General features: G+C 34.6%; 1 protein-coding gene across 7 annotated transcripts in view; it reads right to left on the bottom strand.

Moving 5' to 3' along the window:
• Window positions 1-27,631, bottom strand: part of RABGAP1L (RAB GTPase activating protein 1 like) — a 734,005-nt gene that overhangs the window by 507,932 nt on the left and 198,442 nt on the right. For all 7 annotated transcript variants that reach the window (XM_077157041.1, XM_077157040.1, XM_077157043.1 and 4 more), the window contains one exon: window positions 2,881-2,974. In XM_077157041.1, the coding sequence (XP_077013156.1) occupies window positions 2,881-2,974 (94 nt within the window). The remainder of the gene's footprint in view (window positions 1-2,880; window positions 2,975-27,631) is intronic.

Below are 27,631 nucleotides of genomic sequence, written 5' to 3'. Positions count from 1 at the left end.
AGGTAAAAACATATGAGATAAATTTAGGTAGTCAGACTATTGGTGAATGAATAATTTCTCAATGTAGTGTACAAAAATAATTGTTAAAGATTTTGAAATGTGGAAAAGAGATTACTGAACATTTTCAATAGAATGCTGGAGCTTTTTGCTATATATACCTGTATGTGACTTTGACTAGTTTACAACTTATCTTCTAGAAATAGAAGATAAGTAAAAATAGAAAACTGATAATAATGCAAATGATTCCTGTTCATAGAAATGCAAATGAATTGTCAGGTAGAGAATATAAACCTCTAAATAAAATCATTACTTTTGTTTTACTATCTTACTGGTACTTTCATGAATTCACAAGTTAAATAAAATCTTTGGGATATGCTCAGTTTATATATGTATGTATATGTATGTATATAATCAAATGAAGTTGTTTTTGTTTAATAATGAGGAGGCAGCTGCCCCTCACATCCTCTAAGGGCATTTCCTTAAAAACACCTTGAAAATCAAGGATGGACAGTAAATTGGTAAAATTACAAGGGCCTGGATGCTGTCAATTTTGGGGGTGTTGTTTGGTTGGATAAGACTAGGACTCCTCCTTCTGCTGTTGTTGATAAAGTACAAAATTACACCATGCCACTTACTCTTAAACAGTACATGGCTTTTCTTGGTGTGTTGGGTCATTGGAGACTGTTCCTACCCCATTTAGTGCAGATTCTAAAACACTTGTCTGCCCTAGTTAGAAAAGGAATGGGTATGGGATGTTCCCTAGCAGGCTGCTTTTGAAAAAGCCAAACAGGCTATCCCACAGGCTCAGGCATTACAGGGGTGGACAGAGATATACCTTGTGAATTAGACGTGGCCAGTACTGATATCGGCTTTGGGTGGGGCTTCGGTAAGACAGCAGACAAAGTGAACACCCACTGGCTTTTGGTGTTAGCTCTGGAAAGTATCCAAACTATAACATAGTTCCTTAGAAAAAAACTGTTACTGACTATAATGACTTCCTGGAAGCTGAAGGAATAACTCAGATATGCCCTGTGAAATTAAGAACAGCCATCCCAGACAGGGGTGGATAGGGGACACTGCCACTAAGACTCACTCTATCAGTACACAATTGAGCACATTAACAAAATGGAAAGCTTATTTATTACAGTACAGCATTTTTAACAATAGTCTTTTAAGCCCAGAAATTTATGCTATCTTGGACCCAGTTTCCTATGTGGAAGAACAATGCTTGCCCCTCCCCACTGATCTCCCAAGGTGCTGTTTCTATACCCACAACTGTCTGATCAACTGATGGATCAGGACATGGGCAGCCTGCCATGTAACCCAGAACAGACACTAGACAGTGGGAACAGAGACCATGCAAAGCAACCAATAGGCTGAATTAAGAGCTGTGTGGATGGTTATCGTCCACGAACCAGGAGATGCATTAGTTATTTGTACTGACAACTGGGCAGCGTACCGAGGCCTCACGGTGTGGGTGTCCACATGGAAGTAAGAGTAATGGACTGTTTGTTGCCCCTTAAAAGGAAAAGAAATGTGGGAAGACAGCTGAACTGCCTGTCACAAGCAAAAGGTAAACATGTTTTATGTCTCTGACCATAATATTGATTCTTTACCTGGCAATATTCAAGCAGATACTTCAGCAAGAATTCATAACCTAGAACAGACATTGCAAGAGGTTGCTGAATGGTTGTATATCCATACAGCGGCTGCCTATATATGACCAGGACAGACATTAAAGGTCAACAGAAAGAATTAATTAAAACTCCCCTCCCCTAGCCAAATATTGTGAGACTCTGCTGAAACCCCATTGTCACACCCTGTAGACCTAAATCTTTTTAAGTCACTCCTGTGGCTTCTCTCTCTGTCTCATATGGAACACTGACTTCCATTTCCCAACTGGCCGCCACTGGGAAGAATCTCCTGTAAGTCCCTAATTAAATATCACAGGTAAATTCTCTGTCAGGCATGTTCTTTGGTCTTGAGGCTAAGCTAAGTTAGAATACCTAGTCTCAAGATTTTACAGGGCAAGGTCATAAACCTCCTAATCATTGGGACTGTAAATACATTCCTCGAAGATTAACTCAGCAATTGCTTAAAGATGTATAGGAGACTGTCACAAGGAACAACATCCATTTGTCTCAAGGAAATTAGAGAAGTTTTAATTGTTTCTTCTCCTACTTTACTATAGAAAATGTGTAAAATTCTGCCCAGATTTGGTAGTTACTCTGGACTACCTGTGTGCATATAACCTGATGCATATTAAGAATAATAAATCATGTTTTATACACACACACACATTGGTTTAGAAGAGAATTTTGTTGACAGGATTTCTTAATTTCCCTAATAGAAAACAGTCATGTTTACCATTCTTAAAAATTCACATATAATCAACAACGGATTTTTTTGCGATTCCAAATAAACACTCCAAAATGTAAATTAATGGTTTTAGTCAGAAAATATAAGAGAGGTTGAGTTACAATTTACAGTCAGTTGTGAAATGAGTTATTCTACACTCTACAAGGCCCCTTTAAGTGGTAACAAAGTAGAAAAAGGAAATGTAACCCTATAGCAAAAGCTTTTGAAATATTTGCAAATAGCATAAAATTGACTACACTGGACAATGTAACATCTGAGCAGAATAATAAGGCACTGTATTTTTGAAAAGTAAGTTAAATAAGACTATATTGGGGGAAGACTTAGCCAAACAGAGTAACATGAATTATATTTTAATTAAGTTTATAAAAGTACATTTTAAAAGTACAGTAAGATATTAATATAAGATTAAGATATATAGACCCACACAGATTTTAAACATTATAACAAATTAATATCAACTGTATAAACAAAAAGTTTTTAATAAGAAAAATAAATTTTTACCATCTTCCTAGCAATTCTCCCCAAGAATATAGGATTTTCTCAGGACAATCCTTAGATACATCTCCCGTTCCACTTGAGAGTTCATTATCGCTGTCTGAAGAAGAAACAACAAAAAAAAAACCCAAATAAGAAACAAGAAACATGACTACATGTTTAATAAAACAATCAAGCACTACTTCAGTTTATTATTATACTCATGGTAAAAATAACAGTAAAAACTTCATTCAGTGTAATTTATCTTTAGTGCCTAGATAAGTATTTTCAAAACATGAACTTTTTATAAAAATTCTCATTCAGTTTACATGGTATGAAACTGAAATACCTAGAAAAAAGCTTTCTCCACAGAGTGTAAAAATTTTAAGTTAATATCACAATTATAAATTCCTTTATGATGGTCTACTCACAAGATTAACATTCTCAGCTATTTATATTTTATTAATGACACTAATACATACTAAAATTAAGGTTCAAATATATATACATCAATATATAATACTGAGAAACATATACATCATGATACAGACAGACAGACATGAACAATCAGAAATCTAATTTTTTTTCAAGTTTTTAAAGATATATTCACAAATACAAGTATTTTTCACTAAAGGAAAGATGAAACTGCTTGGCCTTTTAGTAGAATGAATAAGACAGGGTGAGTTACAGTTTAAAATAAGTGAGGAAACAAGTTATTTTAAGATCCATAGTCCTTTTTAGGTAGTAACAGATTTGATAGAGAAAAGAAACGTAATAGACACATATTATCTACATTATAACAAGCTTTGACACAGCATTACATAAGAAAAAGCTGGAGAAATACTGTCTGAATGATAAAATAAACTAGATAAAATATGGCAGTAAGAACCAAGGTTCTATCAAGGCTGTTAGAGCACAATAGGGATTGGCATTAGATAGATTCCACAGGGATCTCTAAGGACGATACTGTTTAGCATATTACAAAAATCCAATGATTCAAATATAAATAAAACATATCTTCAATGTGCTATTTGAATTTATTTGGCCAGATTAAAGATTTGGTCAAATGCATAGGAAAAGACTGGATCACATAATCAGAAAAATGAATCTGAAGTGCGTACATATGTGCATGCACACACACACACACACAAGTGCTTCAACATTTTTAAGACAAATATCTGATAAACCAGAATTAGGAGTAAAATTTTATCAAACAGTGGACCTTGTTCTGGAAATTCGGATGAAGGTAAAGAGGGTAGACACTAGCATCACTGCTCTGAAAACACCACACAAAAATAACTCCATGATGCGATGCCTGCAACAAGTTCATCACGAATATAAAAGAAATTAAAGATGAAAACTAAAACTAAAATACCTATAAATATTGGAAAAGCAATATAAACAAAAACAACTGAAGCTTTAGTATTAAAATATACTGAAGAACTATCCCATGGAATCAACTGCCCCTTATAACCCATATCATTTTTTGCCCAGAGTGAAAATTTGAAATTATACTGGAACAATAGGTTAAACTGTTGATGAAACTACAGGTTCACTGCTCAATGTGCACTGAAATCAATATCACTGACACCGGTGCTTCAGAGAGAGAAAGAGCTTTATTTCACGGCCACCAAAAGGAGACAGGAATAAGAAAAATCTCAAATCTGCCTCCCCGAGTATCAAAAGTCTACGGTTTTTATGGATTCAAACAAGGGGAGGTGGAGTTATTACCATTACAATAACATGTAACTAAGCTAAAACAGCCATTACAATAACAAGTATAAAAAATTATAGTATCATGTAAAGGAGTAGAAAGTAACCATCATAATGATAAGAATAAACAATCACAATATCATGAGGAAATGAAATTACTATCCCAGTGGTCTCAAGAGTGTGAGTCAGGGTGGGCCACGGTGGCTCAACAGGCAAGAATGCTCGCCTGCCATGCCAGATGACCCGGGTTCGATTCCCAGTGCCTGCCCACGTGAAAAAAAAAAAGAGTGTGAGTCAGATCTATCTTCCTTGCTGCAGAAATCAGACGTGATAACTTTAAATACTTGCTGGCCGCACTGCTTAGATAGGAAGAAAAGGAGCTGAAGGAAAGTGAAGTTTCTTCTGTATTAGATAAAACAAAGATCCTGAATAGGATGAAAAACATAAACTAAGAATGAATTATGGGCTAGAAACCAGACTACAGTAAAGAAATAAAGCAAAGTAAGTAGAAGAATATGACAAAGCAGAAAAGAAAAGAAATTAGGCAACCATACAAATATGTAAAAGGGAAATTCTGAAGGTTTGAAGTAGCAAGTTCATCCCATTCGACATTTAAAAAAAAAAAGAAAAGACAATAGATAAAAGCCTGGGATTCCTGTCCTCCTTGGCTAAGCCCTATTTTTCTATCAAAATCTTCTGACTGGGCTAAGTGCAGCTTCCCTAGGCATGTTCAATGACAGCATTTATTACAGCATATCAAAATTGTTAATTTTCCTCTACATCATCTCTCATCAGACTACAAATTTTTTGACAGAAGGGCCTAGCTTTTATTTCTATATTCCCAGTGCTAGATTAGTACTTGGCCAGAAAGGGGTTACAAGCTTCCTAAAGAAGTAAAAAAGTCGGGGGACGGGGGAAGGGAGGGATGGAGGGAGGAAAAGAAGAAAGAAAGAAGCAAAAAAAGACAACCCATTACAACTAGACGAAATGTATGCCTTGGAAATCAGTGACTTTTAATATACTGACATCTGTGTGCAAAAACATGGATAAAAGGAAACCCAGGTTCACTCAGTCATTCACAATGCATGGATCCTGGAGCTGAACTGCCTGGATGTGAGACCCAGTTCTACCACTTGCTAACTGTGACACTGGTCATGTTACCAAACCTCTCTGTGCTCCAGTTGCCTCATCTCCAAAATGGGGACAGTAATAATAGCTACGTCATATGTAAAACAAGCTATATCATCTGGCAAAAGGTCAGAGCTATATAAATATTAGCATTTACAGGCCATTTTTCATTCTAATCATTCAACAAATGTGAGTGACTATAATATAGAGTACTGGGGTAGAGTACAAGGTTTGAAGAATGAATGAGAAAGGATGTACAGACAGTAAATACAGATTTTTCTTTACTCAAACTCATGAAATACAGAAAGATGAGAATGTGGGAACACTAAAAAGAGTCTGCAGGATCAATGCAAGCATTACATTTTCTTTGTCAATCACCATTCCCCAGAAAGTCAGCCAGCCCTTTCTTGCTTGCTCCTATATAGACTTCTACCATAATACTGATAAGATTTTCATGAAAACATGCCTGTTTCTCGTATATATTCATGCATTTAACATAAACATTTTGCATGTATTTTTCTGTCTCCTGAACTCTAAGCCCTCTGAAGGATGGGGCTTTGTCTTATTTGTCTTTATGCAGTACTCTTAAGCACATAATAAAAAGTCAAATGTAAAATAAATGGAAGGCTCGCCTGCCATGCTGGAGACCCGGGTTCAATTCCCAGTGCCTGCTCATGAAAAAAAAAAAAATAATAATAATAAATGAAGGATTTATTTGTTGTTACATTTTTAGAATGTGTTCATACAGTTAGGGTAATTGGGGAGGAAAACTATGGCGATAGAAAAATGAAGTTACCCAAAGACATGAAAGCGTTTCAGGCTTTGGGGTTGTAACTGATCAGGACATTTCATCTTCTGACTGGATATGGGACCTTAGAAAAGGAAGAAGATGTTAAAAGGGTGAGCTGAGGGAATTCAGAGGTAATAATCTCAACTTTCTTCATGAAGTTTCACTTTAGAAGAGCTCTCTGATAGACTCAGCTTAAATTAGGGAGTAGGATTTGGTAGAGACCCTTTGAAAATGCCTAACATCAACTCCTTTTCATAAATATTTTCCTCATTCTTTTCAGTTGCCCTGCAGTTTATTGGCCTCCTTCAGAAAGGAATATCTAAGAGTACCCCAAATATTATTAGACCCATACAACAGAACTACTACTTTCTTTGATTAAACCTTTGTGAAATGGAAATAATAGCATCAACCAAAAAGTATTGTAAAAATTAAATGAAAATGCGTATGAAATACTAAGCACAGTGCTAGGTACTCAAGCGTTAGCTACCACTTTTATTACTGTTGTTATTAAAGCCTCAGTTTCCTGCCTAGACTTCAAAAGTAATAAGAAAAAGCATTCCAGGATTATTTTTTCTCTTATTAGCCACTGATTTCTAACATACAGAGAACAGAAGCCAATTGTATAATACCAAAAGGAGATGCAACAGATGTAAATTTTTAGATCAAACAAAATAAATATGTATGAATACTTCAATCAAAATAATTTCAGAGCTCTTTCAACTTTGGCCACTCTCTGCTTTGGGGAAAAAAAAAAAGTATTGTTTCTATTAGTAATGTTTTTCATCCTAATCACAAAAGAAAAATTTCAGAACTAGTACCAACAGACAATATAAAAGGAATATAAATACAGCCCTTTATTTCAAATAAGATTAACATTAAACTTCAAAATTAGGGGCATCTCAACACAAAATCTCATTTATCTTGCTTTTTTTTAACTGAAGGATTACTCTCAAAATAAAAAAACTGAGAAGTAAACAGATAAAATGTGACTATTGAGGGTATTCAAAGTTTCTCCCTAATTTTATTCTTCTTTTTGTAAATAATAAATGCTTGCTAAAAAGAACACAGGCTTCAACAAACTCCTCTAAGACACTGGGAAATACAACCTACATGCAAATTAGTAAAACCACAGGTTTGCACAGGTTATCTGGGATCTAGAATACCTGTCAATCTAGAAGAGTACAAAAGTAAGATATTTTAATTATCGATAAGGTCACTTTAGACAGTCAAAAACTATAACCACATCTGTATGACCTTGAAAAATAATATAATCTCTCTTTTCTCACACAGACTCAGAATACACTTTTTCTTTATGAAAGCTAATACACAAAATATAAATAATCAAATTAAAACAATAGACCACTTTTAAATTTTTAAAATTTATTCATTGTCAAAAGCAAAGTGATTTATTACAGAGAAAATATTTAAAGCAGAAGAAGACATACCATAACTTTCCCAATTAAATCATCATCACTGTCATTCTAACTCGAATTGCAGGTTTTTAATTAACAATCCCTGTAGTTGCTAAGCATAAGTGAACAATAAAAAAGTACCATTAATTGTGAAACCTGACAAAAGGAACTAGGACTGCCAACACAACTCACCTGAAGAACAATTAACAACATAAAGCAAATGCTTTTTTAATCAAGGGAGGTTATATCTTTTCATTAAACAAAAAAAATGTCAGCAATAACTACTTGAAGTTACTACCCTTTTCAACAAACCATATAACTCTGAAGGGGGAAATGATCACAAAGCAATGAAAGGAAGGGGAAAATTCACAAAACTAGCCAAGGTAACCACATGAAATCAGACAGTCAAGGAAGTAGCAGTGAGATCAGGTTCCTATCAGCAATCAGATTTTTGTATATTCCCTTCCTGAACGTATACTTCTGAATAGGAACCAAGTTGAGTTATTGAGAAAATCAAATAACTAGACATGGTAAAGACAGAGTAACTATCTATCCATCTATCTGTACGTACGCATGCATATGCTGTATATGTGTATATATGAACATATGTGTATATATATGTATATACGTATATATGTGGATGCATGTGGAGAGTGAGGGAAGGGGGAGAGAGAGAAAAGAAAAAAACAGAAAGATAAATGTTTCCAAAAGAAAGGGAGGGAAATAAAACCAAGGAGAAATGAATTCTACTTAATGTAAAGCATATTAACAGATGAAGAGATCACCATGTATAGAACACAAGAGAGAGAAAAAAAAACAGTAACCACTGAAACAGACTTGGACAGGTCTTTAGACTCATGCTTACACATAATAACTTTAAAATTCAATAAAGCGGTTTGTACACGTTATTTTTCACAAAAAAGAAAAAAAAGAAGGAAGAATATAACAGAAAAGATAGGATTTAACAAGCGAATATGACTGCTGAATCAATATATTGATACTTCTTTTGGTCTCCAGTGTTTTGGAGCAGCTAGAAGAAAAAAATGAAAAATCGCAGAGCTGTAACCCCTACTAAACTTTAAAATCTGTTATATAACAACTTGTTAAAATGTACTTGGAAATTTATTGCTTTTTTGTATATATGTTTTCACAATTAAAAAATGTTAATAATTTAAATAAAATGTAAAGATCCATTCAAAAAAATTCAATAAAGCTAATTTCAAAAGTAAATTCATTCCTTTAAATGTTGCTGGAGGAGAAAATACAAGGCTGTCATTATTCATTAACTGAAACCAAAATTAAAAGTCTGTAGCAACAGAATTGTGAAAGCAACAGAGAATAGATTTGGGAGTAAAATGTAAGATTTAAGACTAAAGGTGACATTTTGATGGGCCTGCTAATTATTCCATGAATGTATAGTCTTACAACACCTACTTATCTGTAACAGAATGAACACTTGCCTGCTTTCCATTCTAAACTAACTTACTTGTTCAACAGACTGTTCTAATCATTGTATTCCTCACCCTACCCAAGTATTCAGCAACTGGTAAGCACTCAGTAAATGTTTATCTAATAAACTCACTATTTTCAGAACCTGAGATTCTATATGTCAGCTGCCTATCTGACATTTCCATTTATATATCAAAGATCTTAAAATAAATTCTTTTTTTTTTTTGAAGCTTTTCTTTTCCTCTTTAAGCCCTTTCTCAGAGCCCTGATTGGTTCTTTTTTAAATATATATATGCTGTATGGTGGAGTCACATTTTATTCCTTTTCCATATGAGTAACCTGTTATTGCAGCATCACTTGTTGAATTTTTGTTTGTTATTTTGTTTGTTGCTGTTGCTGTTGTTTTTGGGGGAGAGTACACGGGAGTACTGGTTCTTTTTTAAAAAAATAATTTTATTGATAAATCTCAACACACAAACATTCCAGACACGACATACAATCAATGGCTCACAATATCATCACATAGTTGTGTATTCATCACTATGATAATTTTTTAGAACATTTATATCACTCCACAGAAAGAAATTTAAAAAAATATACACACTATACTCCTCACCCCTCCCTCTCATTGACCACTACTATTTCCATATACCCAAATTATTTTAATCTTTGTCCCCCCTAATATTTACTTTTTATCCATATTTTTTACTTATCTGTCCGCACCCTAGATAAAAGCTGCATCAGACACAAGGTTCTCACAATCAGACAGTAGCATTGTAAAAGCTATATTGTCATAAAATCATCTTCAAGAATCAAGGCTAGGGCGGGCCATGGTGGCTCAGCGGCAAGAATGCTTGCCTGCCATGCCAGAGGACCCGGGTTCGATTCCCGGTGCCTGCCCATGTTAAAAAAAAAAAAAAAAAAAGAATCAAGGCTACTGGAACATGGCTTAATAGTTTCAGGTAGTTTAGGCACTCCAAAATTAAAAAGGGATAACTATACAACACATAAGAATAACCTTCAGGATAACCTCTCAACTCTGTTTGAAATCTCTCAGCCACTGAAACTTTATTTTATCTCATTTCTCTCTTCCCTCTTTTGTCAAGAAGGCTTTCTCAATCCCTTGATGCTGGGTCCTGGCTAAGGCAGAGATTTCTGTCCCACGTTGCCAGGGAGATTTACACCCTGGAAAATCATGTCCCACTTTGGAGGGGAGGGCAGTGAGTTCATTTGCCATGTTGTCTTAGAGAGAGAGGCCACATCTGAGCAACAAAAGTGGTTCTCTGGGGGTGACTCTTAGGCCTAATTTTAAGTAGGCTTTGCCTATCCTTTGCAGGAAAAAGTTTCATAGAGGCAAACCCCAAGATTGAGGGCTCGGCCTACTTATTTGGTTGCTGCCACTGCTTGTGAGAATATCAGAAATTCTCCAAATGGGGAAGCTGGATATTTCCCCCTTTCTCCCGAGTGCCTCAAGAGGACCTTGCAAATACTACTTTATTCACTGCACAAATTACTCTGGGATATATTGGGGCAGCATGCTGACTTGAACAAACCAACAAAGTCTCATGTTCTATTCAAGATTCCATGTACTTATGGTGTTCAATAAACCAATCATACAAGTTAAATCAGGAAATGTACAATCCAAAATACAAATTTTGCACCAAATAAACATCTCTCTCTTTGGTCTCACACAGAAGTTGACGTTTTAAAATCTGGACAATATTATCCTTTATCCTGTATTCTGATTTACTTTAGTCCTATCCAGATCACCTTCATTCATATCTCTATCCTAATTTTCTTTTCAATTTTGTATTTGCCTCACTTTCTCCCGTTTTCATAAATGATGCCACTAACCACCCAGTTGCTCAAGCTAAAAATTCTCTAAGTTATTTTGAAATTTCTTTTATCCTTACTGCCTTTATCTAAATATCAAGTTCTGTTGGATCTACCTCCAAAACATATCTCAAATCTATCCACTTTTCACCCTCTCCAAACTACTAATCTAGCCCAATCTTCCAACATCTTTAACATAGACTACTGTGAAAGCCTCCCAAATCGTATCTCCTCTGCCACTCTTGATCCATTGAAATCCATTTTCTATATATACAGCTGGAGTGGTGTTTTTGTGGGGGAAATGGGGGGGGGGGTTGGGAGAGGTGCATGGTCCAGAAATTGAACCCAGGTCTCCCGCATGGCAGGCGAGAATTCTGCCACTGAACTACACTTGGACCTCCCTGGAGTGGTGTTTAGAAACCATGAATCAAATCTTTGCTTCTCCCCTGCTTAAAACCCCTCCAAACCTTCACAATAAACTTAAAAAAATCCAAACTTCTCACTGTTGATTAAAGGAGCTTATATGATGTCCCGTAGCAATCTGTTCGTGCCTAACTTGAACCACTCTTTGCTTGCCCCCTATTTTTTGGTTATCTGTCCTTCTCTCTCTTTTTTAAAAACACCAAGCATGATTTCACCTTTGAACCTCTGCACTGACAGGTCCATCTCCTGAAATACTCTTTCCCCATCTTCCAATGGCTGGTTTCTTATCACTCAGAACTCAGTTTAAATGCCACCCCCTCAGAGAAATTTTTGCCAAACACCCAATCTAAAGTAGCTACCCAGACACTCTAACCAACCAACCAATTTTAATGGCATTCCTACTTCTATATATTTAATTTTATCTTTTATCTGTTCTCTCTCCCACAACTAGAAGCAGAGAAAATTTACCTATCTTATTGTCAGGTGTCCCAAGATTACCTGCAGGTTTGATGATTTGTTAGGAGGACTCACATGATTCAGCATATAGTCATCTCACACCTTAGATTTATTACAGCAAAATGTATTACAAAGCAAAATTAGCAAAGGGAAAGATGCATGGGGCAAAGTCTGGAGGAAATCAGGCACAAGTTTCCAGGAGTCCTCTCCCCATGGAATCACAGAGGATACGCTTAATTTGTCCAGCATCAAGCTATGACAACATATGTAAAAAGGTGTCTACAGGGAAAATCATTAGAGATTCAGTGCCCAAGGTTTTTATTGGGTGCTAGTCACATAAACACCTTCTGCCCATCACGTACCACAACTCCAGACTCTGAGAAGGAAAGTAGGTGTTCAGCATAAATCACACAGTTTGCACAAACAGTTTAGGCATAGGGATCCACTCTTATCAGTCAGGCAATAAGGAGCCCTACCAAAATCTAAGGTACCTGACACCAGCCAAGGGCCCACCTTGCAAGTTTAAAACCTGTTATGCTAACCCTTTTTTTTGCATACTTATTCAACGTTATATCACCCATTCTAACTTCCATTAACAGATTTAAAAAATATATATCTAACATTTTAAAGAGATTTTCCATCATTGAACAAATATTTACTTAACACCTGCCACATACTAGCAACAGGAACTCAAAAAAGAATGAAATACTATTTGTATTCCCTAGGAACTCATACTTTAGAAGAGAGATGAATAAAAAACATACATTAATACAGTATTTTAAGAGTTATTATAGTAGTGTGATCAAAGTACTATTAGAGAAAGATGATGGAAACACTAATACTGTAAGTATTAATACTAATAATACTAATACAGTAAGGGTAACTTACTGCTTAAGTGTGTAAGGGTAACTTTGTAGAAAAAAACGAGAGAGAAGGAAAGGACTACGTCACCTAGAAATGGTTAAGGAAGACTCTGAAAAGGTAAAAACTGAGCCCTGAGCTGAGAACTAAATGATGAGAAAAAGGCAGCTAACAGAAATTCTGGCAGAAGTGCCTTTCAAACAAGGGACAGCAGATGCAATGACACTGAGCAAAGTCCAGTTAAGGGAATGTACCTAGCATGTATTAGGCACCTAATAAATGGTAGCTATTATGATAATATGTCCTCTGTATGTATTAAGGAACTGGGGGGTTAAGAGATTAGATATATGAAGCATCATACCACTAAGTAAACATGTATCTTATTTATGTCTACCCCATCTGTTTACAAAAAGGATTTGAGGCAGAAGTTAAAAATAGGTACGTACAAGTAAAATGAAATCAGAAATGAACCAATTATGCACTCACTCAAATATTTACTAAGCAGTCACTACTTAATCAAGCTTGAAAGGAAATAGACAGCCTGCCCGCCATTGAGCAGTTTATGTTCTATTAGGAAAAAAGGAAATTGGCTATAGATACATACAAATACAGCAGAATACATGCTATAACAGAAGCAGGAAGAAGTTTGGAGAGTGGTATGGGGTGGGAAAAGATAACTTAGATCAGAACACCTAAGCTAAAGCAACATTCGATAGATAGGTAAATGAAAAACTGTGCTTTAACCTTCTCCAAAAACAAAAGCAAAGAAGGGTTATACACACAGCTACTGATAAAAGGTCAAAAATCATTTCACTAGAAGAGTTACCTTCTCCTAAGCTGTGTAAGCAACTGGTCTCCTAAATCTTTATTTAAAGCACCCTGAATAACATGATACATTATGTCCCCAAAGACATTTATACCAGACCTACAAAGATATTTTTTATAACAACCCTAGATTGAAACAGAGAATAAATTAGTATGGCACAAAAGGCCTTCTGTAACCCAGGTTGTGTATTCTCTCTAATCTCTTCTCCTGTCATTTCTACCTTATGACTGAACTACTTAAATTTTACTAAACACACAATGCTGTTTCATATCACCCAAAGTTTCCCTCTATCTGGAAGGCTTCCCTTACCATTTAGTCTATATTTCAGGCTAAATCATATTCATCAATTAAGATCTGAGTTCAGAGGCATAATTTCTGAGATGCTTTTACCTGAATTTCCAGGCTGGAATAAATTCCTTTTAGTCAGTTCACATATCATCTTGTTCATAGTTTTTTTTACTGATCTTACAAGACTTTATTAAAATTATCTATATATGGGTCTGTTTCTTTAGGTAGACTATAAGCTCCTCATAGATAAGAGCCGTGTCTCAATTTATCTCTTTGTCCCTAGTACTTAGCAGAGTAGTGGGTGCCCGTTAAAAGTTTGTTAAACTTTCACAAGTTTGATAAGACCTACTAAATAACAATCTTGAGATACAGATGTCTTCCAAAGATCTGACCTGATCCAGGAATCACACCTGAAAAATGTAGAAGAATAAAATAATTAATGTTCTCCTTAAAGGGGCCCTCTTGAATATGTTCTACAAGTCTGTACAGACTGTTCAAAACTGAGATCATTAGCAAACGGCAAAATACACTTGTGGACTACACAGAGAATAAAAAAGATCCATTTGATCTGGACAAACATTATGTGTGTAGGTGTTTGCTAGTTTGAAAGTGCTCTGTACCCTAGAAAAACCATCTTTAATCTTGATTCAATATTGCTGGCTGAGATCTTCTGATTAAGTTGTTTCCATGGAGATGTGACCTACTCAACTGTCGGTAGTACCTTTTGATTAAGTGTTTTCCATGGATATGTGTCTCTAACCATTCAAGCTGGGGTTGCTTATTGGAGTCATTTAAGAGGGAACAATTTTGGAAAGAGCTCACAAAGCCTGCACAGCCAGATACCATTTAAGATGCAGAAGGAAAACACCCCCAGGGAAGTCCTTTGAAATACGAAGCTTGGAGAGAAAGCTAGAGATGTCGCTATGTGCCTTCCCAGCTGACAGTGGTGTTCCAGACCCATCAGTCAAAGTATCCCTCTCTGGACGCCTTTGTTTAGACATTTTTCTGGCGTTCAGACAGTAAACTTGCAACTTAAAAAATTCCTTTTATAAAAGCTGTTCCATTTCTGGTATTTTGCATTGCAGCAGCTTTAACAAACTAAAATGGTATGCTAAAAATTAAAGTGCATTGCAGAAGTCAAAGTGCCCTCTATATATGCACAATTGGATTGAGGGCCAATGAACTTCAGCACAAGTGATCTTTTATAATCAATGTTTCTCAAATTCCCTACTTCCATATCATTCACATATGCAGTTCATTTTCATGAGAGCTGCAGAGCCTTCAAGAGGAATTCAAATTTAACTCATCTTTCTCCGGGTACTTGTACCTCTAAAACCTTTCATTTATTTTATATGCCTCTATCCATCTCTAGACTGCAAGCTCCTTGGAGGCAGTAACTGTATTTTAAACATTTAATACAGTGCCTTGAACATAACAGTTCCTAAATCTACCTGAATGTAAGAAGGATAGAAAGAAAGAACCTAGAAAGGAAAGGTAAGTAGGAGAGAGCAAAGTTTGGGAATCATTAAAGTGAGTAAGAGGGAACTAGCATAGGAGCACCATAAAAGTTATGGGGAGAGGAGATTACAAAGACTATTAAGCAGGTTATGATTGGGCAGATCTGAAGAGACATGAAAAAAATCTAAAACTCTTCTTTCTATGATGTAAAATTTGGGTTCAGGTTTTGTGCAAAAAAAATAAAGACAAATTGAAGCTCCAATTATCGAGAGCCAAACTTGAGTTTAATTGTTAAAACATCACTTGAAAAATTTAAATGTACTCAAATGGGTACCACTTAGAATTTTTATTGAGTAGTTTGCCTGCCTCTATTTACAGTATAACGAAACACTATAAGCGCTCTATGGTAAGCCCTTTCTGCTAACATACATTTTACAAATATTTACTTCAGGCCCCATATTAAAGCCAGTGTGATAATTTTAGCCTTAAGTTCTCAGAAAGTTCAGGTTTCTTCTTGCAGTATAAGAGATCTGAGTCACCCAACTCCCAAAGCCATATTCAAATCATTAAAATAGCACAGCTCCCTGGTGTGAAAAGAGCCATAATTTCTCCAGTTGAAAAATTAATCTTTTTCTTTCTAGATATTAGGTGCTGCCAAAGAGAATAACACATGTATTACTTCCATAAACTTCCTACAAATAGTTAGTAATTCTCTGTCTTCCTCCAGCTAAAGGAGTTTACTATTTATATAACACATTATAAAGTAATCATGAGCCTGGAGACTGGTCCTGACACTGTCTCTTAATCTCAGGGTTTAGTCACAGAACTATAAACAAGATAGTTTAACATAATTAAGTTCAAGCAACATTTACTGAGTACATTCTATATGTAAATAGATAATTACTAAGGGTCTTCAGCCTCCAAACTTCAAATATTTTGATGATTTGCAGTTATTAAAATTTTCTTGATTGTAACAGATTATATAAAGAGAACACAGACCAATAGCATCTTCCCCCTTGGTGCTTTTCCTAAGTCAATTGCTTTTCTAAGCCCTGCCCACAGACATATACTTGTGATTCACAGTAGCCACCGACAAATTTCTGTGTCCAAACCAAACTCCAAAAATCAAGAGTCTGCCATACTCAGCTACTACCTAAATGAGGGCAGTGCCTGGGATGAAAGGGAAATTCAAGTAAGGCCTCACCCTGAAAAACCTTGAACAAGCTGCTTAACCTCTTATCTTCAATTTTATGTACTTAAAAATGGCTAAAATAGCACCACCTATTTTAGGGCTGGGTAAGAATTAAATGGTAATTCACAAAGGAAGTGTTTCATGTATATTTCCTATTATTATTAATTACAAAGTGGAATCAACTGCCTTGTGAAACAGTCACTAAATCTGGTTACACAGAGGCCACTCTCCCCGCCAGGTATTTAAAGGACTGTTTTTCAGGAGAAGGTATACAGTAGAAGACTCGATGGTTTCTTCTAAGTGAAAAATTCACAGAAAATGTGTGGCTGCTTCACTATCACCATTTTATGAGTGACTGTACTGAGGTGGTCATACAACCTTTTAGTCTGAATCTTAACCATGAAGCTGACGGCAAAAGAGGGTGAGGTAGTCACACAGGTGCTCCTGGACACGCGATCTCTGAAGAAGTGGGCTTCACACAGCTGCAGACCTACTACCACTTTCAGTAATAAAAGTTCACAGGGCCAGAGAGGGCTCATTTCAGATATGAAATGCTGATAATAGTGCCAGGCACGTGTAAATATTCAGTAAAAGTTAACTTCTATTGTTATAATCACTGGTAGTCGTTCCCAGGGACCACCAAAGAATACTGCTGCACTGTGCACTTTTAGGCTACCACAGCATTACTGACAAACTATGGAGGCTCCAGCTTTCACTAGAAACCATCCTCCAGAACATTTAGATTCCCCATGTCAGTTTAAGCATATATCACATCTAATGCAAATATATTTTAATTTGATTATTACCACAACAAATAAAGCAAGGATGGTCAAGGATGAAGCAGGTCTAAATGACCAGCAGTCATAGTTCTGACACAGTAGGTAGTCAACAAAACTTTGGGAGGGAGAGAAAGAATCCTAAGGGAAGGTGAAAATACTCTCCCCTCAAATAGAATGGATTATTTTTAGGTTTCCTAGTAGTTTTGAACTGTATCCTAGCGGAACTCCAGGATCCACTTTTGTCAGTAAGGCTATGGTAGCCTAAAAGTGCACAGCGCAGCAATATTCTTCTTTGGTGGTCCCTGGGAACGACTACCAGTGATTATAACTATAGAAGTTAACTTTTACTGAACATTTACACGTACCTGGCACTATTATAAGCATTTCATATCTTAGACATCTTAAGACAAAAATCCAAAAGGAGTAAAGTGTTGGGGGGAGAAGGAATGGTTTTTCATGACTTCTCCCTACTCTACTGTAAAAATAAGTTCACTTTTCTTTCCTGACTTCCCTTTAAACAAATATACAGACAGATTTATAAACCAAACTACAGAGTTGGAATCTGACTATAGGCATTGCCAAATATAAATCTCTGACACAAAGTTCATATGAGGTTTAACAGTCACACAGACACCTACAAAATTAAAATGTACAACCCAATAAATCACAGATTTGGAATCTGACTATAGGCATTGTCAAATATAAATCTGACAAAAACAAAAGTTCATATGAGGTTTAATAGTCACATAGACACCTACAAAATTAAAATGTGCAACCCAATAAACATGTAAAATATGCTGAACCTCATTCGTTAACAGAGAACTGTAAATTAGAATGACATGCCACTTATTGTCAATCAGCGTTAAAAATTGAAAAGTCAGATGATATGTACTTGGGGAAGGTATGGAAGAAAGGGTGCTAGATACTCCATTGGAAGGGGCATAAATCTGCAATCTTTCTGGAGAACAATTTGGTGGTACTTATCAAAACCTGGTAAGAAGCACACTTCAGCAATTCAACTTCTAGAAATCTGATTTTGTGCTTGAAAATACATATTCAAGAAAGAATATTCTTTACTATAACGTTTGTAATAGCAGTTTTAAAAGGAATCTGCTTAAAGGCCCCTCATAATTGAAATGGGAGAAATAAATTATGCTACACTCATGCAACAGAATATCATGCAATAAAAGGGAATAAGAATTGAATATAACGTTGAAAATATATGATTAAATAAGAAAAATAAATTACCAAACAAAATGTTTGTTTTTGGGAGGAGAATATGCAAATTGCTAAGAAAAATTTCCTCTGAGAATTAGATTTGGTGGGGACTGGAAACCCATTTTATAGGTTTCTTACTTAAGTTTTTAAACAATAAAAAAGAGAAAGAAAAATCCACATATTTGTTTGTTTTTAAGTAATCTAATGCTATCTACTTTCCCAAATCATAAATCAGGGGTAGGCTTTATAAAAGAAATTTTTTTAGTGGTTTTGTTCATTTATTTAAAAGTCTTAAAGTCGTGATTAACTACATGATTTTCTCAATCAAAAACTCAGACTAGTTCAGAGAACCATTTTAGCTGATTCATGTACTTGGAAAAATCAAAATGATAAACACGTCAACAATAATACTTGCTAGAGAAAAAGGAATACGCTATTACAAATTAATTTCAGATAAAATCTACTTGGGGTTTTCTATTACATTTGCATCATCAGTTGTTAACAACAATACTTATTTTAAGAACCCCAGCCTGTTTCTGACCTATCCACTTTCTTCCTTAGACTACCATTTAAAATATTATTGAGAAGATATTAAAATACAGCCATTGAGAATAAATAAAATTTCTAGCTCCCTCTTTTAGCATACTGAATCTAGAAAGCCTTTCAAGCACATGCTTCACCCAGAAAAATATAATTACACACACAAATGTTAACAGAAAGGAAAAAAATCAAGTCAAAGTTCTATAAAAACTACGTAGCACTTAGCCAGTTATACTGACCCCCCAAGTATAAATTCAGTTATCCATCATTTTAAGTCAGCTTTTACTATCAATCAAGACATTTATAAGACTAGATTAAGCCTTCTAACCTTCTAATAGGTATCACTGTATAATATTATTTACAGTATGATTGTTCTGGATATAATTATGTGAGACTTGTCCATTTGAAATACATTTCATTTAAAAAAAAAAAGCTTTCAAATCCTGATCTAATGAATAATGAATTACTTTCCTTGAAAAAGAAATGATAATCAAGAATGAAATTTCCTATTAACCTAAAATTTTAGAAATAATAAATACTTTCCAACCCAATTATCTTGTGAATTAAATTAAGGGTTCTTATGAAAAGGGGAAAAAACTCTTTCAGTTCAAACTTCAGGGGTTTCAAATAAAAACATTTTGTACTTTATGTGAATTCTGAATGATATTAGTTAGAAAAATGAGTAAGTGCTCAAGTTTTCATCCAACAATGTGCATAACCAAATTTTACTAAATTTAACTTCCTCATATTCTCCAAAATTCTCTCAGATCCAATCTTCATTCTAGTCTATGTTTACAAAAATAATTGCTAAGAAAAATCACAAAACCAGCAGCATTATGGCAATGCCTCTAGGGCAAATTATGCTAATTTTCCCCCCACCTTTTAAGAAATAGTTTGAGACTTGAAGCAAGACAAAAAAGCATCATATTAGTTGGCATCCAGGAGAAATTAAGTTGGGGATGACACATTTATCAAATCAAAGCTAGAAAAATGATGGACAGCTCCATACATACATACTGGAATGACATGAAAACAGCACAAAGAAATAACTATGAAGCACTGGTCAATTCAAACTGATTTTCTAACTTCTGGAATGAATGTTTTAAACAAATTAGAGAGAAAGGGAAACATGTTTACTTGATTCTTGACAGTGTTGCTTTACATTAATAAAGTTTCAGATAATATAAATAGCATCTCTAAGCACTAAAGGAACTAAATTTGACCCCAGCAAGAAAATGAAAACCCCACAAAAGGGAAAAAACAAACCTATAGAAGGTTAACAGTCATTTAAAATAGGAGCATTTTAGAATAAACACTTATTTAATTAATCTTTTTATAGAGTATACAATACAAAAAATTCACAACATTACTTTCTGTGTAAATGTGTAATCTCACATTTAATATAAAAGATGAAACTTAAACTTTATAAAATACATTTATACAAAAAAATCTTTTTGGATAAAATTGACTTCACAACTGATTTTTTTACCAAATATTCTATACAGTATTAATGGCATCGAAGACCAATCCTCCCTAAACAGCTTATATAACATTTAAAAAATACTTTTATGATCTTAAGATGTACTTTTTCTATTAGAACATCCATTTATAAAAGTATGCACTAAATACACGTTTGGGAATTATCAAAACAATCAACAATAAATTTTTAGTCTTCAGCACTGAAAAATTGTTTAGCTCACTTAAATAGCCAAATAAGATGAGTGTTAGCCATCATACCTATATGATAAAACAGTAATCCTGGCATGCTTTTCTCCTTCCCTGCTACTTTTCCTATTTCCTTTCAAATACATTTTCTATTAAAAACAAAGTCAATTTACGAAATTTTAATTGCTCCACTTACTGTTGTTTCAAAGAGCAAAATATATCTTTAACTTTATTTTTTTAGATATTCAACTAGAAATACACTGAAACTTCACTATAACACACTATTCACAGAAAAAATTTTATACCATGTAGTTTTTTGGGGGAGCACTAATACAAAGGGGGTTTATTCTGTAACAAAATATAACTTACAAATCCACTATAAAAGTGGTCCCATGCTATGCATAATAACGAAAGGATAGTTATAAAATTATACTTTATAATATTTTCAGGAATTACATAAAACATACTTAAACCTATTCACAACTAAGCTGTGACTATTAGAGTTAGCAGATTTTTCTGGAAAAGAGCCAGAAAGTTAGTATTTTCAGTTCTGCCACTTCTTCTATTTTATTTGCTTTTAGTAGTTGTGTACTAAAAGTGTTTTAAAAATGTGAAAACTATTCTTATGTCAGAGATCATACAAAAACAGGCTGTGGACCAAATTCTTGTTCGTTTTAGAATAACTACTCATTTTTATTCACTTCAAAAATATAAAGATGATAAAAAAATTTTAATGTCCAACACTACTTTTTCCAGATAAACTGTTAATTTCACTAAAATTGAATGTACACTTATATAGCAAATATAAAAAGACCAGACTATATATTTCACAATTTAAATATAATAGAAATAATTCCATACACATCATAAACACACATTAGACTCAAATTTATATACACCAGATTAAATAATCTTATTGCTGAAAAGAAGCAAAACTATGTTCTAGTTAAAGACTGGAAATTCTCCAGGCACAAAAATACTGGTTCGGGAATTCATGTGTATTCCTTCTCAAAGTGAAAGATCATAAACTCTTCAAAACTGTATGAGGACTTTTATACTTTTATACAAAACTGCTCTCAACTTTTCTCTCTAACATCATACTAACTGTCACATAGCCATACTTTAGGTTCTGTTCATATCTGAACTTCCTGTTTTCACAAATTTTCTCAAAATGCTGTGCTTCCCACTTTTTACTTTTCCAAAACCCACAACCTCTTTAAAACTTTCCTGGACTTGGTCCTCCGAAAGTGAATTAAACTAGTATTGACCAGTCACCCACTATGTGTTAAACTCTAACAGGCCCAGCAGGGAATAGATATAAACATGAATAAGGAGCTAAGTATTCTCAAAATGAAATCACAATCAAGCAGAGAGGAGAATATACATGTAACTGTTATTTAACATGGACTATCAAAATATCACTAACACTGCACAAGCAAAATTATTTTAGAATTCAAGAACAAAGAAATCACCTTTGACTGGAGAGTTATAAAGTTTCACAAGAAAAATGTTAATTAAACTGAAAGTTGAAATCTGGGCAGGATTTCACAGCAGGCAGAGATGACGAAGACAATGGAAAAAGGCTAAGAAAAAGGCACTAGAATCCTATAACAAACAATGCTCTTTTAATTCATTTGACAATTCACGGGGTGCTGTTTTAAAGAGTATTTAAATTGTTTCTTTTTAGCAAACACTGTATATATGTATGCCCTTCATAGGGCTTTGTCTAAGAAGAGAAATGAGATTTAAACTTGCAAAATAAGGGGAATAATAGTACCTGTTTTACAGAGTTATGGTGATAATTAAGTAAGGTAATATATAGACAAAACACTTCTTATATAACATAGGCTTGAAAAATTAGTTCTTTCATGTTTTTCATATGTAACTTTCTCTGATAAGCAGACTTCTAAGGTGGCCCTCAAGATTCCTGCCCTCTGGTATGCAAGTCCTGTATAATCCCTACTCTTGAGTGTGAGCAGGACCTATTAACACAACGGATGTCACTTACATAAACTGGTTATATTATATGCAAAGTTGAATACGTTTTGCAGATATTGACTTTGAATCAATCAAAAGAGTGAATAGCCTGGGTGGGCCTTACCTAATCAGGCAAACCCTTTAAAAGAGGCTTGGCTTTCCTAGAGATTAGAGAGATTTTTCTCTTGAACCTGAAGAAGCAACCCACAATGAGTTTTACAGCTGCAAGGAAACGAATTCTGCCAACAACCATATGAACTTTGAAGAGAACCGTAAGCCTCAGATGAAATCACAGCCCTGGCTGAAACTTTGGTTGCAGCCTCTTGGAACCTGAGCAGAAGACCCTATTAAGCCAAACCTGGAATCCTGACCCACAGACAGTGTGAGATAATAAATTCGTCTTACTTAAAGCCATTAAATTTGTGGTGACTTGCTACGCAGCAATAGAAAATTAATGCAATCTCTCCACTTTTCTTAGGTACTCCCCCTTATAAAATAGATTTTTAAGTTTTTCATTTGTTAGAACAGATAACGTAAAAGTGCAAGAATGGGCAAAAATCTTTTAAAGCCTATTCTTTCTTCCCTTCTCTCCCTCTCCCCTCACCATCTCACTCATTCTCTCTCAACACACACACACATACATACATGCAGAAAGTGTATGAATATAAAAAGGTATCTGGCTGGTAAAGAAATAGTATCTGTTATGCCAAGATAATTTTATTAAAACTTATTTTCTTTTCCATAAAATAGATATAAAATAATGCCTACCTTCTAGGATTGATTTGGGAATTAAGTGAGCTAATAAATGTAGGCAATTTAGACCCTTGCTATTCAAAGTATATATGACCGAGAACAATGGTATCAAGTGGGAGACTTTTAGAAATGTAAATCAGGCCCCACCCCAGACTACAAAATATGAATCTTTTTAACAAGATCTCCACTTGCATATGCACACTTAAAGTTTGAGAAGCACTTTCTTAACCAGTGCCTGTCCTACATAAGTGCTATATGGTTATTCTTATATTTCCTTAAAAGATTCATTCCTTTTCTACATTCTGTACCTTCTTTCCATTTGAATATAAAGAAGTACCCATGCAAACTTGTAAAGAAAAGCTGATTGTGATTCTTTTCTCTAATCAGACTATAGATTAAGAATTTAAATGAAGACAAATTATAACTGAGTTGGAGATTATTTTGCTCCCTAGTTATAATGAGTCTAAAGTAGATGACTAACAGTCACTTAAATTAAAGTGAAAAAAATTTAAGATGGTATTTTAGCCAATTAAAAAATACAGATTATACTTAACATAAAAAGTATAATCGGGCAGGCCACAGTGGCTCAGCAGGTAGACTTCTCACTTGCCATGCCGGAGACCCAGGTTCGATTTCCGGTGCCTACCCATGCAAAAAAATAAATAAATAAAGCTTCCTTAATGTTACTATGAATCTGATCTACAATTATTTGGGCATGTGTCTTCAAGGACAACAAAGTGTATTTAATACCCGTTGACTACAGATAGCTTCTACTTGTAGCTAGCTATCAAAGTTACAAGCAACAATGTAAGTATTAGGTCAACAAACAGAAAGCCCATTTGAAACTCATATAAAGCAATACCAAATGCACCTCAAGTTTCAATAAAACAAACAATTCAGAACATGTGCGAGTGTAAAACGCTGATAAGGTAATGTAAAAATAACCACTATAAAGCTGCACTGATGGACTTAACTTTCTGCTAAGATTCCTTGCATTCAAATTAATACACTTTAACACACTTTATTTTTTAACAGAATTTGAAAAATATGCATAGATACCTAATTCATTTCACTTTAGATCTTTCCCAGGAAATTAAAAGCAATTTTAGTCATTTTAAATCTGTATCCCTTTTAGTTAAATTACAGGCTGAGGCAAGACAATTTAGAGTGACTTGAACTTCCACTTTTGCTTTGACAGGCAAATTGTTGAAGATAATTAAATAAAAGAATATGCCAACTGCCCCCAGCAGGAAAAAATTTCTATGCCACCTCCAGCTATAACTTTTGATGTCTGCGTTGACAGCAATGTCAATTACATAACTAATAATAAGTATATTAAAAATGTATGAAATGCCTGATCTATAAAAGAACTATTACTTCCTACTCTGTGATTTTGTAGCTTTTTTTTTAATATAGGTGATAACTAATAGATCTTCAAAAGACAAGGTGACATCTCAAATAGTGAAAAACTAAGAATAAAAGTGAATTTTTTACAGAGAACAGCAGAACTCTGATGACTTATTCCATGTATAAGAATGAGAAATTGCAAAGTTTATATTTGCATTTGAAAATGCAATGAAGATATTACTTCTATTTTTCTAGTCTTTCTCAGTATTGAATCGTTTTGAAGCATGACGAAAGGAAAAATATATATCCATTCAGTCAGTCAGTCAGTCAGTCAGTCAGTGCCTTTTTACTGAGGTGCAAAATTTTATAGAGAAGACAGCATTTGAGAAAGCATTATAAGGAGGGAGAAAACCATGTGGCTACCTAGGAAAAAAGCAGTTCCAAGCATATGATACAACTAGTACAATAGCCTTTAGGCAAAAGCATGCCTGGTGTGTTTGAAGACCATGAAAAGGACAAGTCTGAAACCAGTGAAGTGGAGAGTGGTAGTAAATGAGATCAGAAAGGCAAAAAATAAGAAGGCAAGATTGTATGCAGCCTTGTAAGCTATGGTAAAAAATTTCACCTGATTGAAACGAGAAGCCACTGGGCAATATTAAGAGGAAGAGAAAGAGCAACACGATCTGACATATTTCAAAGCCATGATACAGCTGCTATATAGAACAAAGATTACTAGGGAGGACACAGGGATGAAGATGGGAGGCGAGTTTAGATAGGGCCTTGAACTAGGGCTGGAGCACTAGAGTTCAAATTCTGGTCTACATTTGAACCTAAGCAATAAGAAAAATGAAGTTGTCACCTGCAGACAGGAGAAAACCGAAGGCTTAGTAGTGAGAGCATCAGGCTTTAGCCATTTACTCCATCTGGAACCCAGAGTCTCTTCATACAATAGAAAAAAAAGAATCAAAACAATTGAGAAACAGAACAAGAATTATTGAGACAATAGAATCTAGGCCATAATCCTAATATTTTAGTACTTAGTTGGTGAAAAAATTTTCCATTTAGCCTGTGATTGAAACATCTCTACTTTGAATAGTATCTTCTATACTTTTATCTTCAAATCTATTTCTTACCAGAACAGCAATAATGCCAAAGAGCGGGAAGAGGAGAGCTTAAAAGAATAAAGGCACCGTTTTCTCATACTGAATGCTCTTTGATACAGGGATGCAAAATATTTTAACATTTCATTAAACTGGAAATATCAAGTATCACCACAAAGGACTTTGTTATGTATGTGGTGAAAACAACAAATTATGTTCATGGTCTGCTATTAAATCCTCTTTTGCCATTTCTTTAAGGTACAACAAGCATACTGAGCTCATATGAAAATGAGGACATTTCTACATTCACCAAAAATTATGACAAAACATGTTAAAATAATACTTGGTCAAAGTCATGAGTATTATATTAATGATATTAAAATATGCATTAGATAAATGCAAATTGTGGAAAGAAATATGACAAAATGTTAATAGTGACTACTGAAATATAAAAGACTGATGATGTAATGTCTTCCTTTACAGAGTTTTCTATACATGCCAAACTTTCTGCAGTTCATTTATACAACAATTTATTGAATAATAAAAGTGCCAAAGTTGCAATGATGAGAAAAATCCAGACACAGCCTCTAACTTCTTAAATTTACAACAAGAAAATAATAAAATCCTCATGCATGAAGCTCAGATTTATTGTTTATAATTCTGAGCTAAGATAGAAAATAACACCAGTTAAATGCTACAGTTTCATTTTCTGAATGATGAGGTTTCAAGACAACAGTAGTAAGAAGTTGGCTGCCTCCCTTCTCTAAGAAGGGAATGATGGGTTTATTAAAGATGACTCCCAGAGATAAAAGTTGTGTACTGCTTAGAAATTGCTTTAATCTCAGGATGTAGATTATTAAGATTCAAGAGAACTATACATTTTTTTGAGAAATCTTCACACACATACATTCTATACATGGTGTACAGTCAACCGATGGCTCACAATATCATTGCATGGTTGTACATTCATTACCATGACCATTTTTCAAAACATTTGAAACACTCCAGAAAAAGAAATCAAAAGAAAAAACTCATATGTACCATACACCTACGCCTCTCTTTCACTGACCACTAATGTTTCCATCTACCCAATTTATTTTACCCTTTGTCCTCCCTATTATTTATTATCCATATTTTTTACTCATCTGTCCATACCCTGGACATAAGGAGCATCACACACAGGTTTTCACAATTACACAGTCACAGTGTAAGTGTTATATCTCTATACAATTGTCTTCAAGAATCAAGCTACTGGAACACAGGTCAAAAGTATCAGGTACTTCCCTCTAGCCACTCCAATACTTTATAAACTAAAAAGGGATATCTATATAATACATAAGAATAACCTCCAGATAACCTCTCAACTCTGTTGGAAATCTCTTGGCCATTGAAACTTTATTTTGTCACACTTCTCTCCTCCCCCTTTTGGTCAAGAAGTTTCTCTTAATCTCTTGATGCGGGGTTCCAGCTTATCCTAGGCTTTCTGTCCCACATTGCCAAGGAGATTTACACCTTTGAGAGTCATGTCCCTCATAGGAGAGAGGGTAGTGAGTTTACCTGCTGAGCTAGC

The sequence above is a fragment of the Tamandua tetradactyla genome, chromosome 4 (genome assembly GCF_023851605.1).
Source record: "Tamandua tetradactyla isolate mTamTet1 chromosome 4, mTamTet1.pri, whole genome shotgun sequence".
Classification (NCBI taxonomy): domain Eukaryota; kingdom Metazoa; phylum Chordata; class Mammalia; order Pilosa; family Myrmecophagidae; genus Tamandua; species Tamandua tetradactyla.
This window is presented reverse-complemented; position numbering and strand designations above follow the sequence as displayed.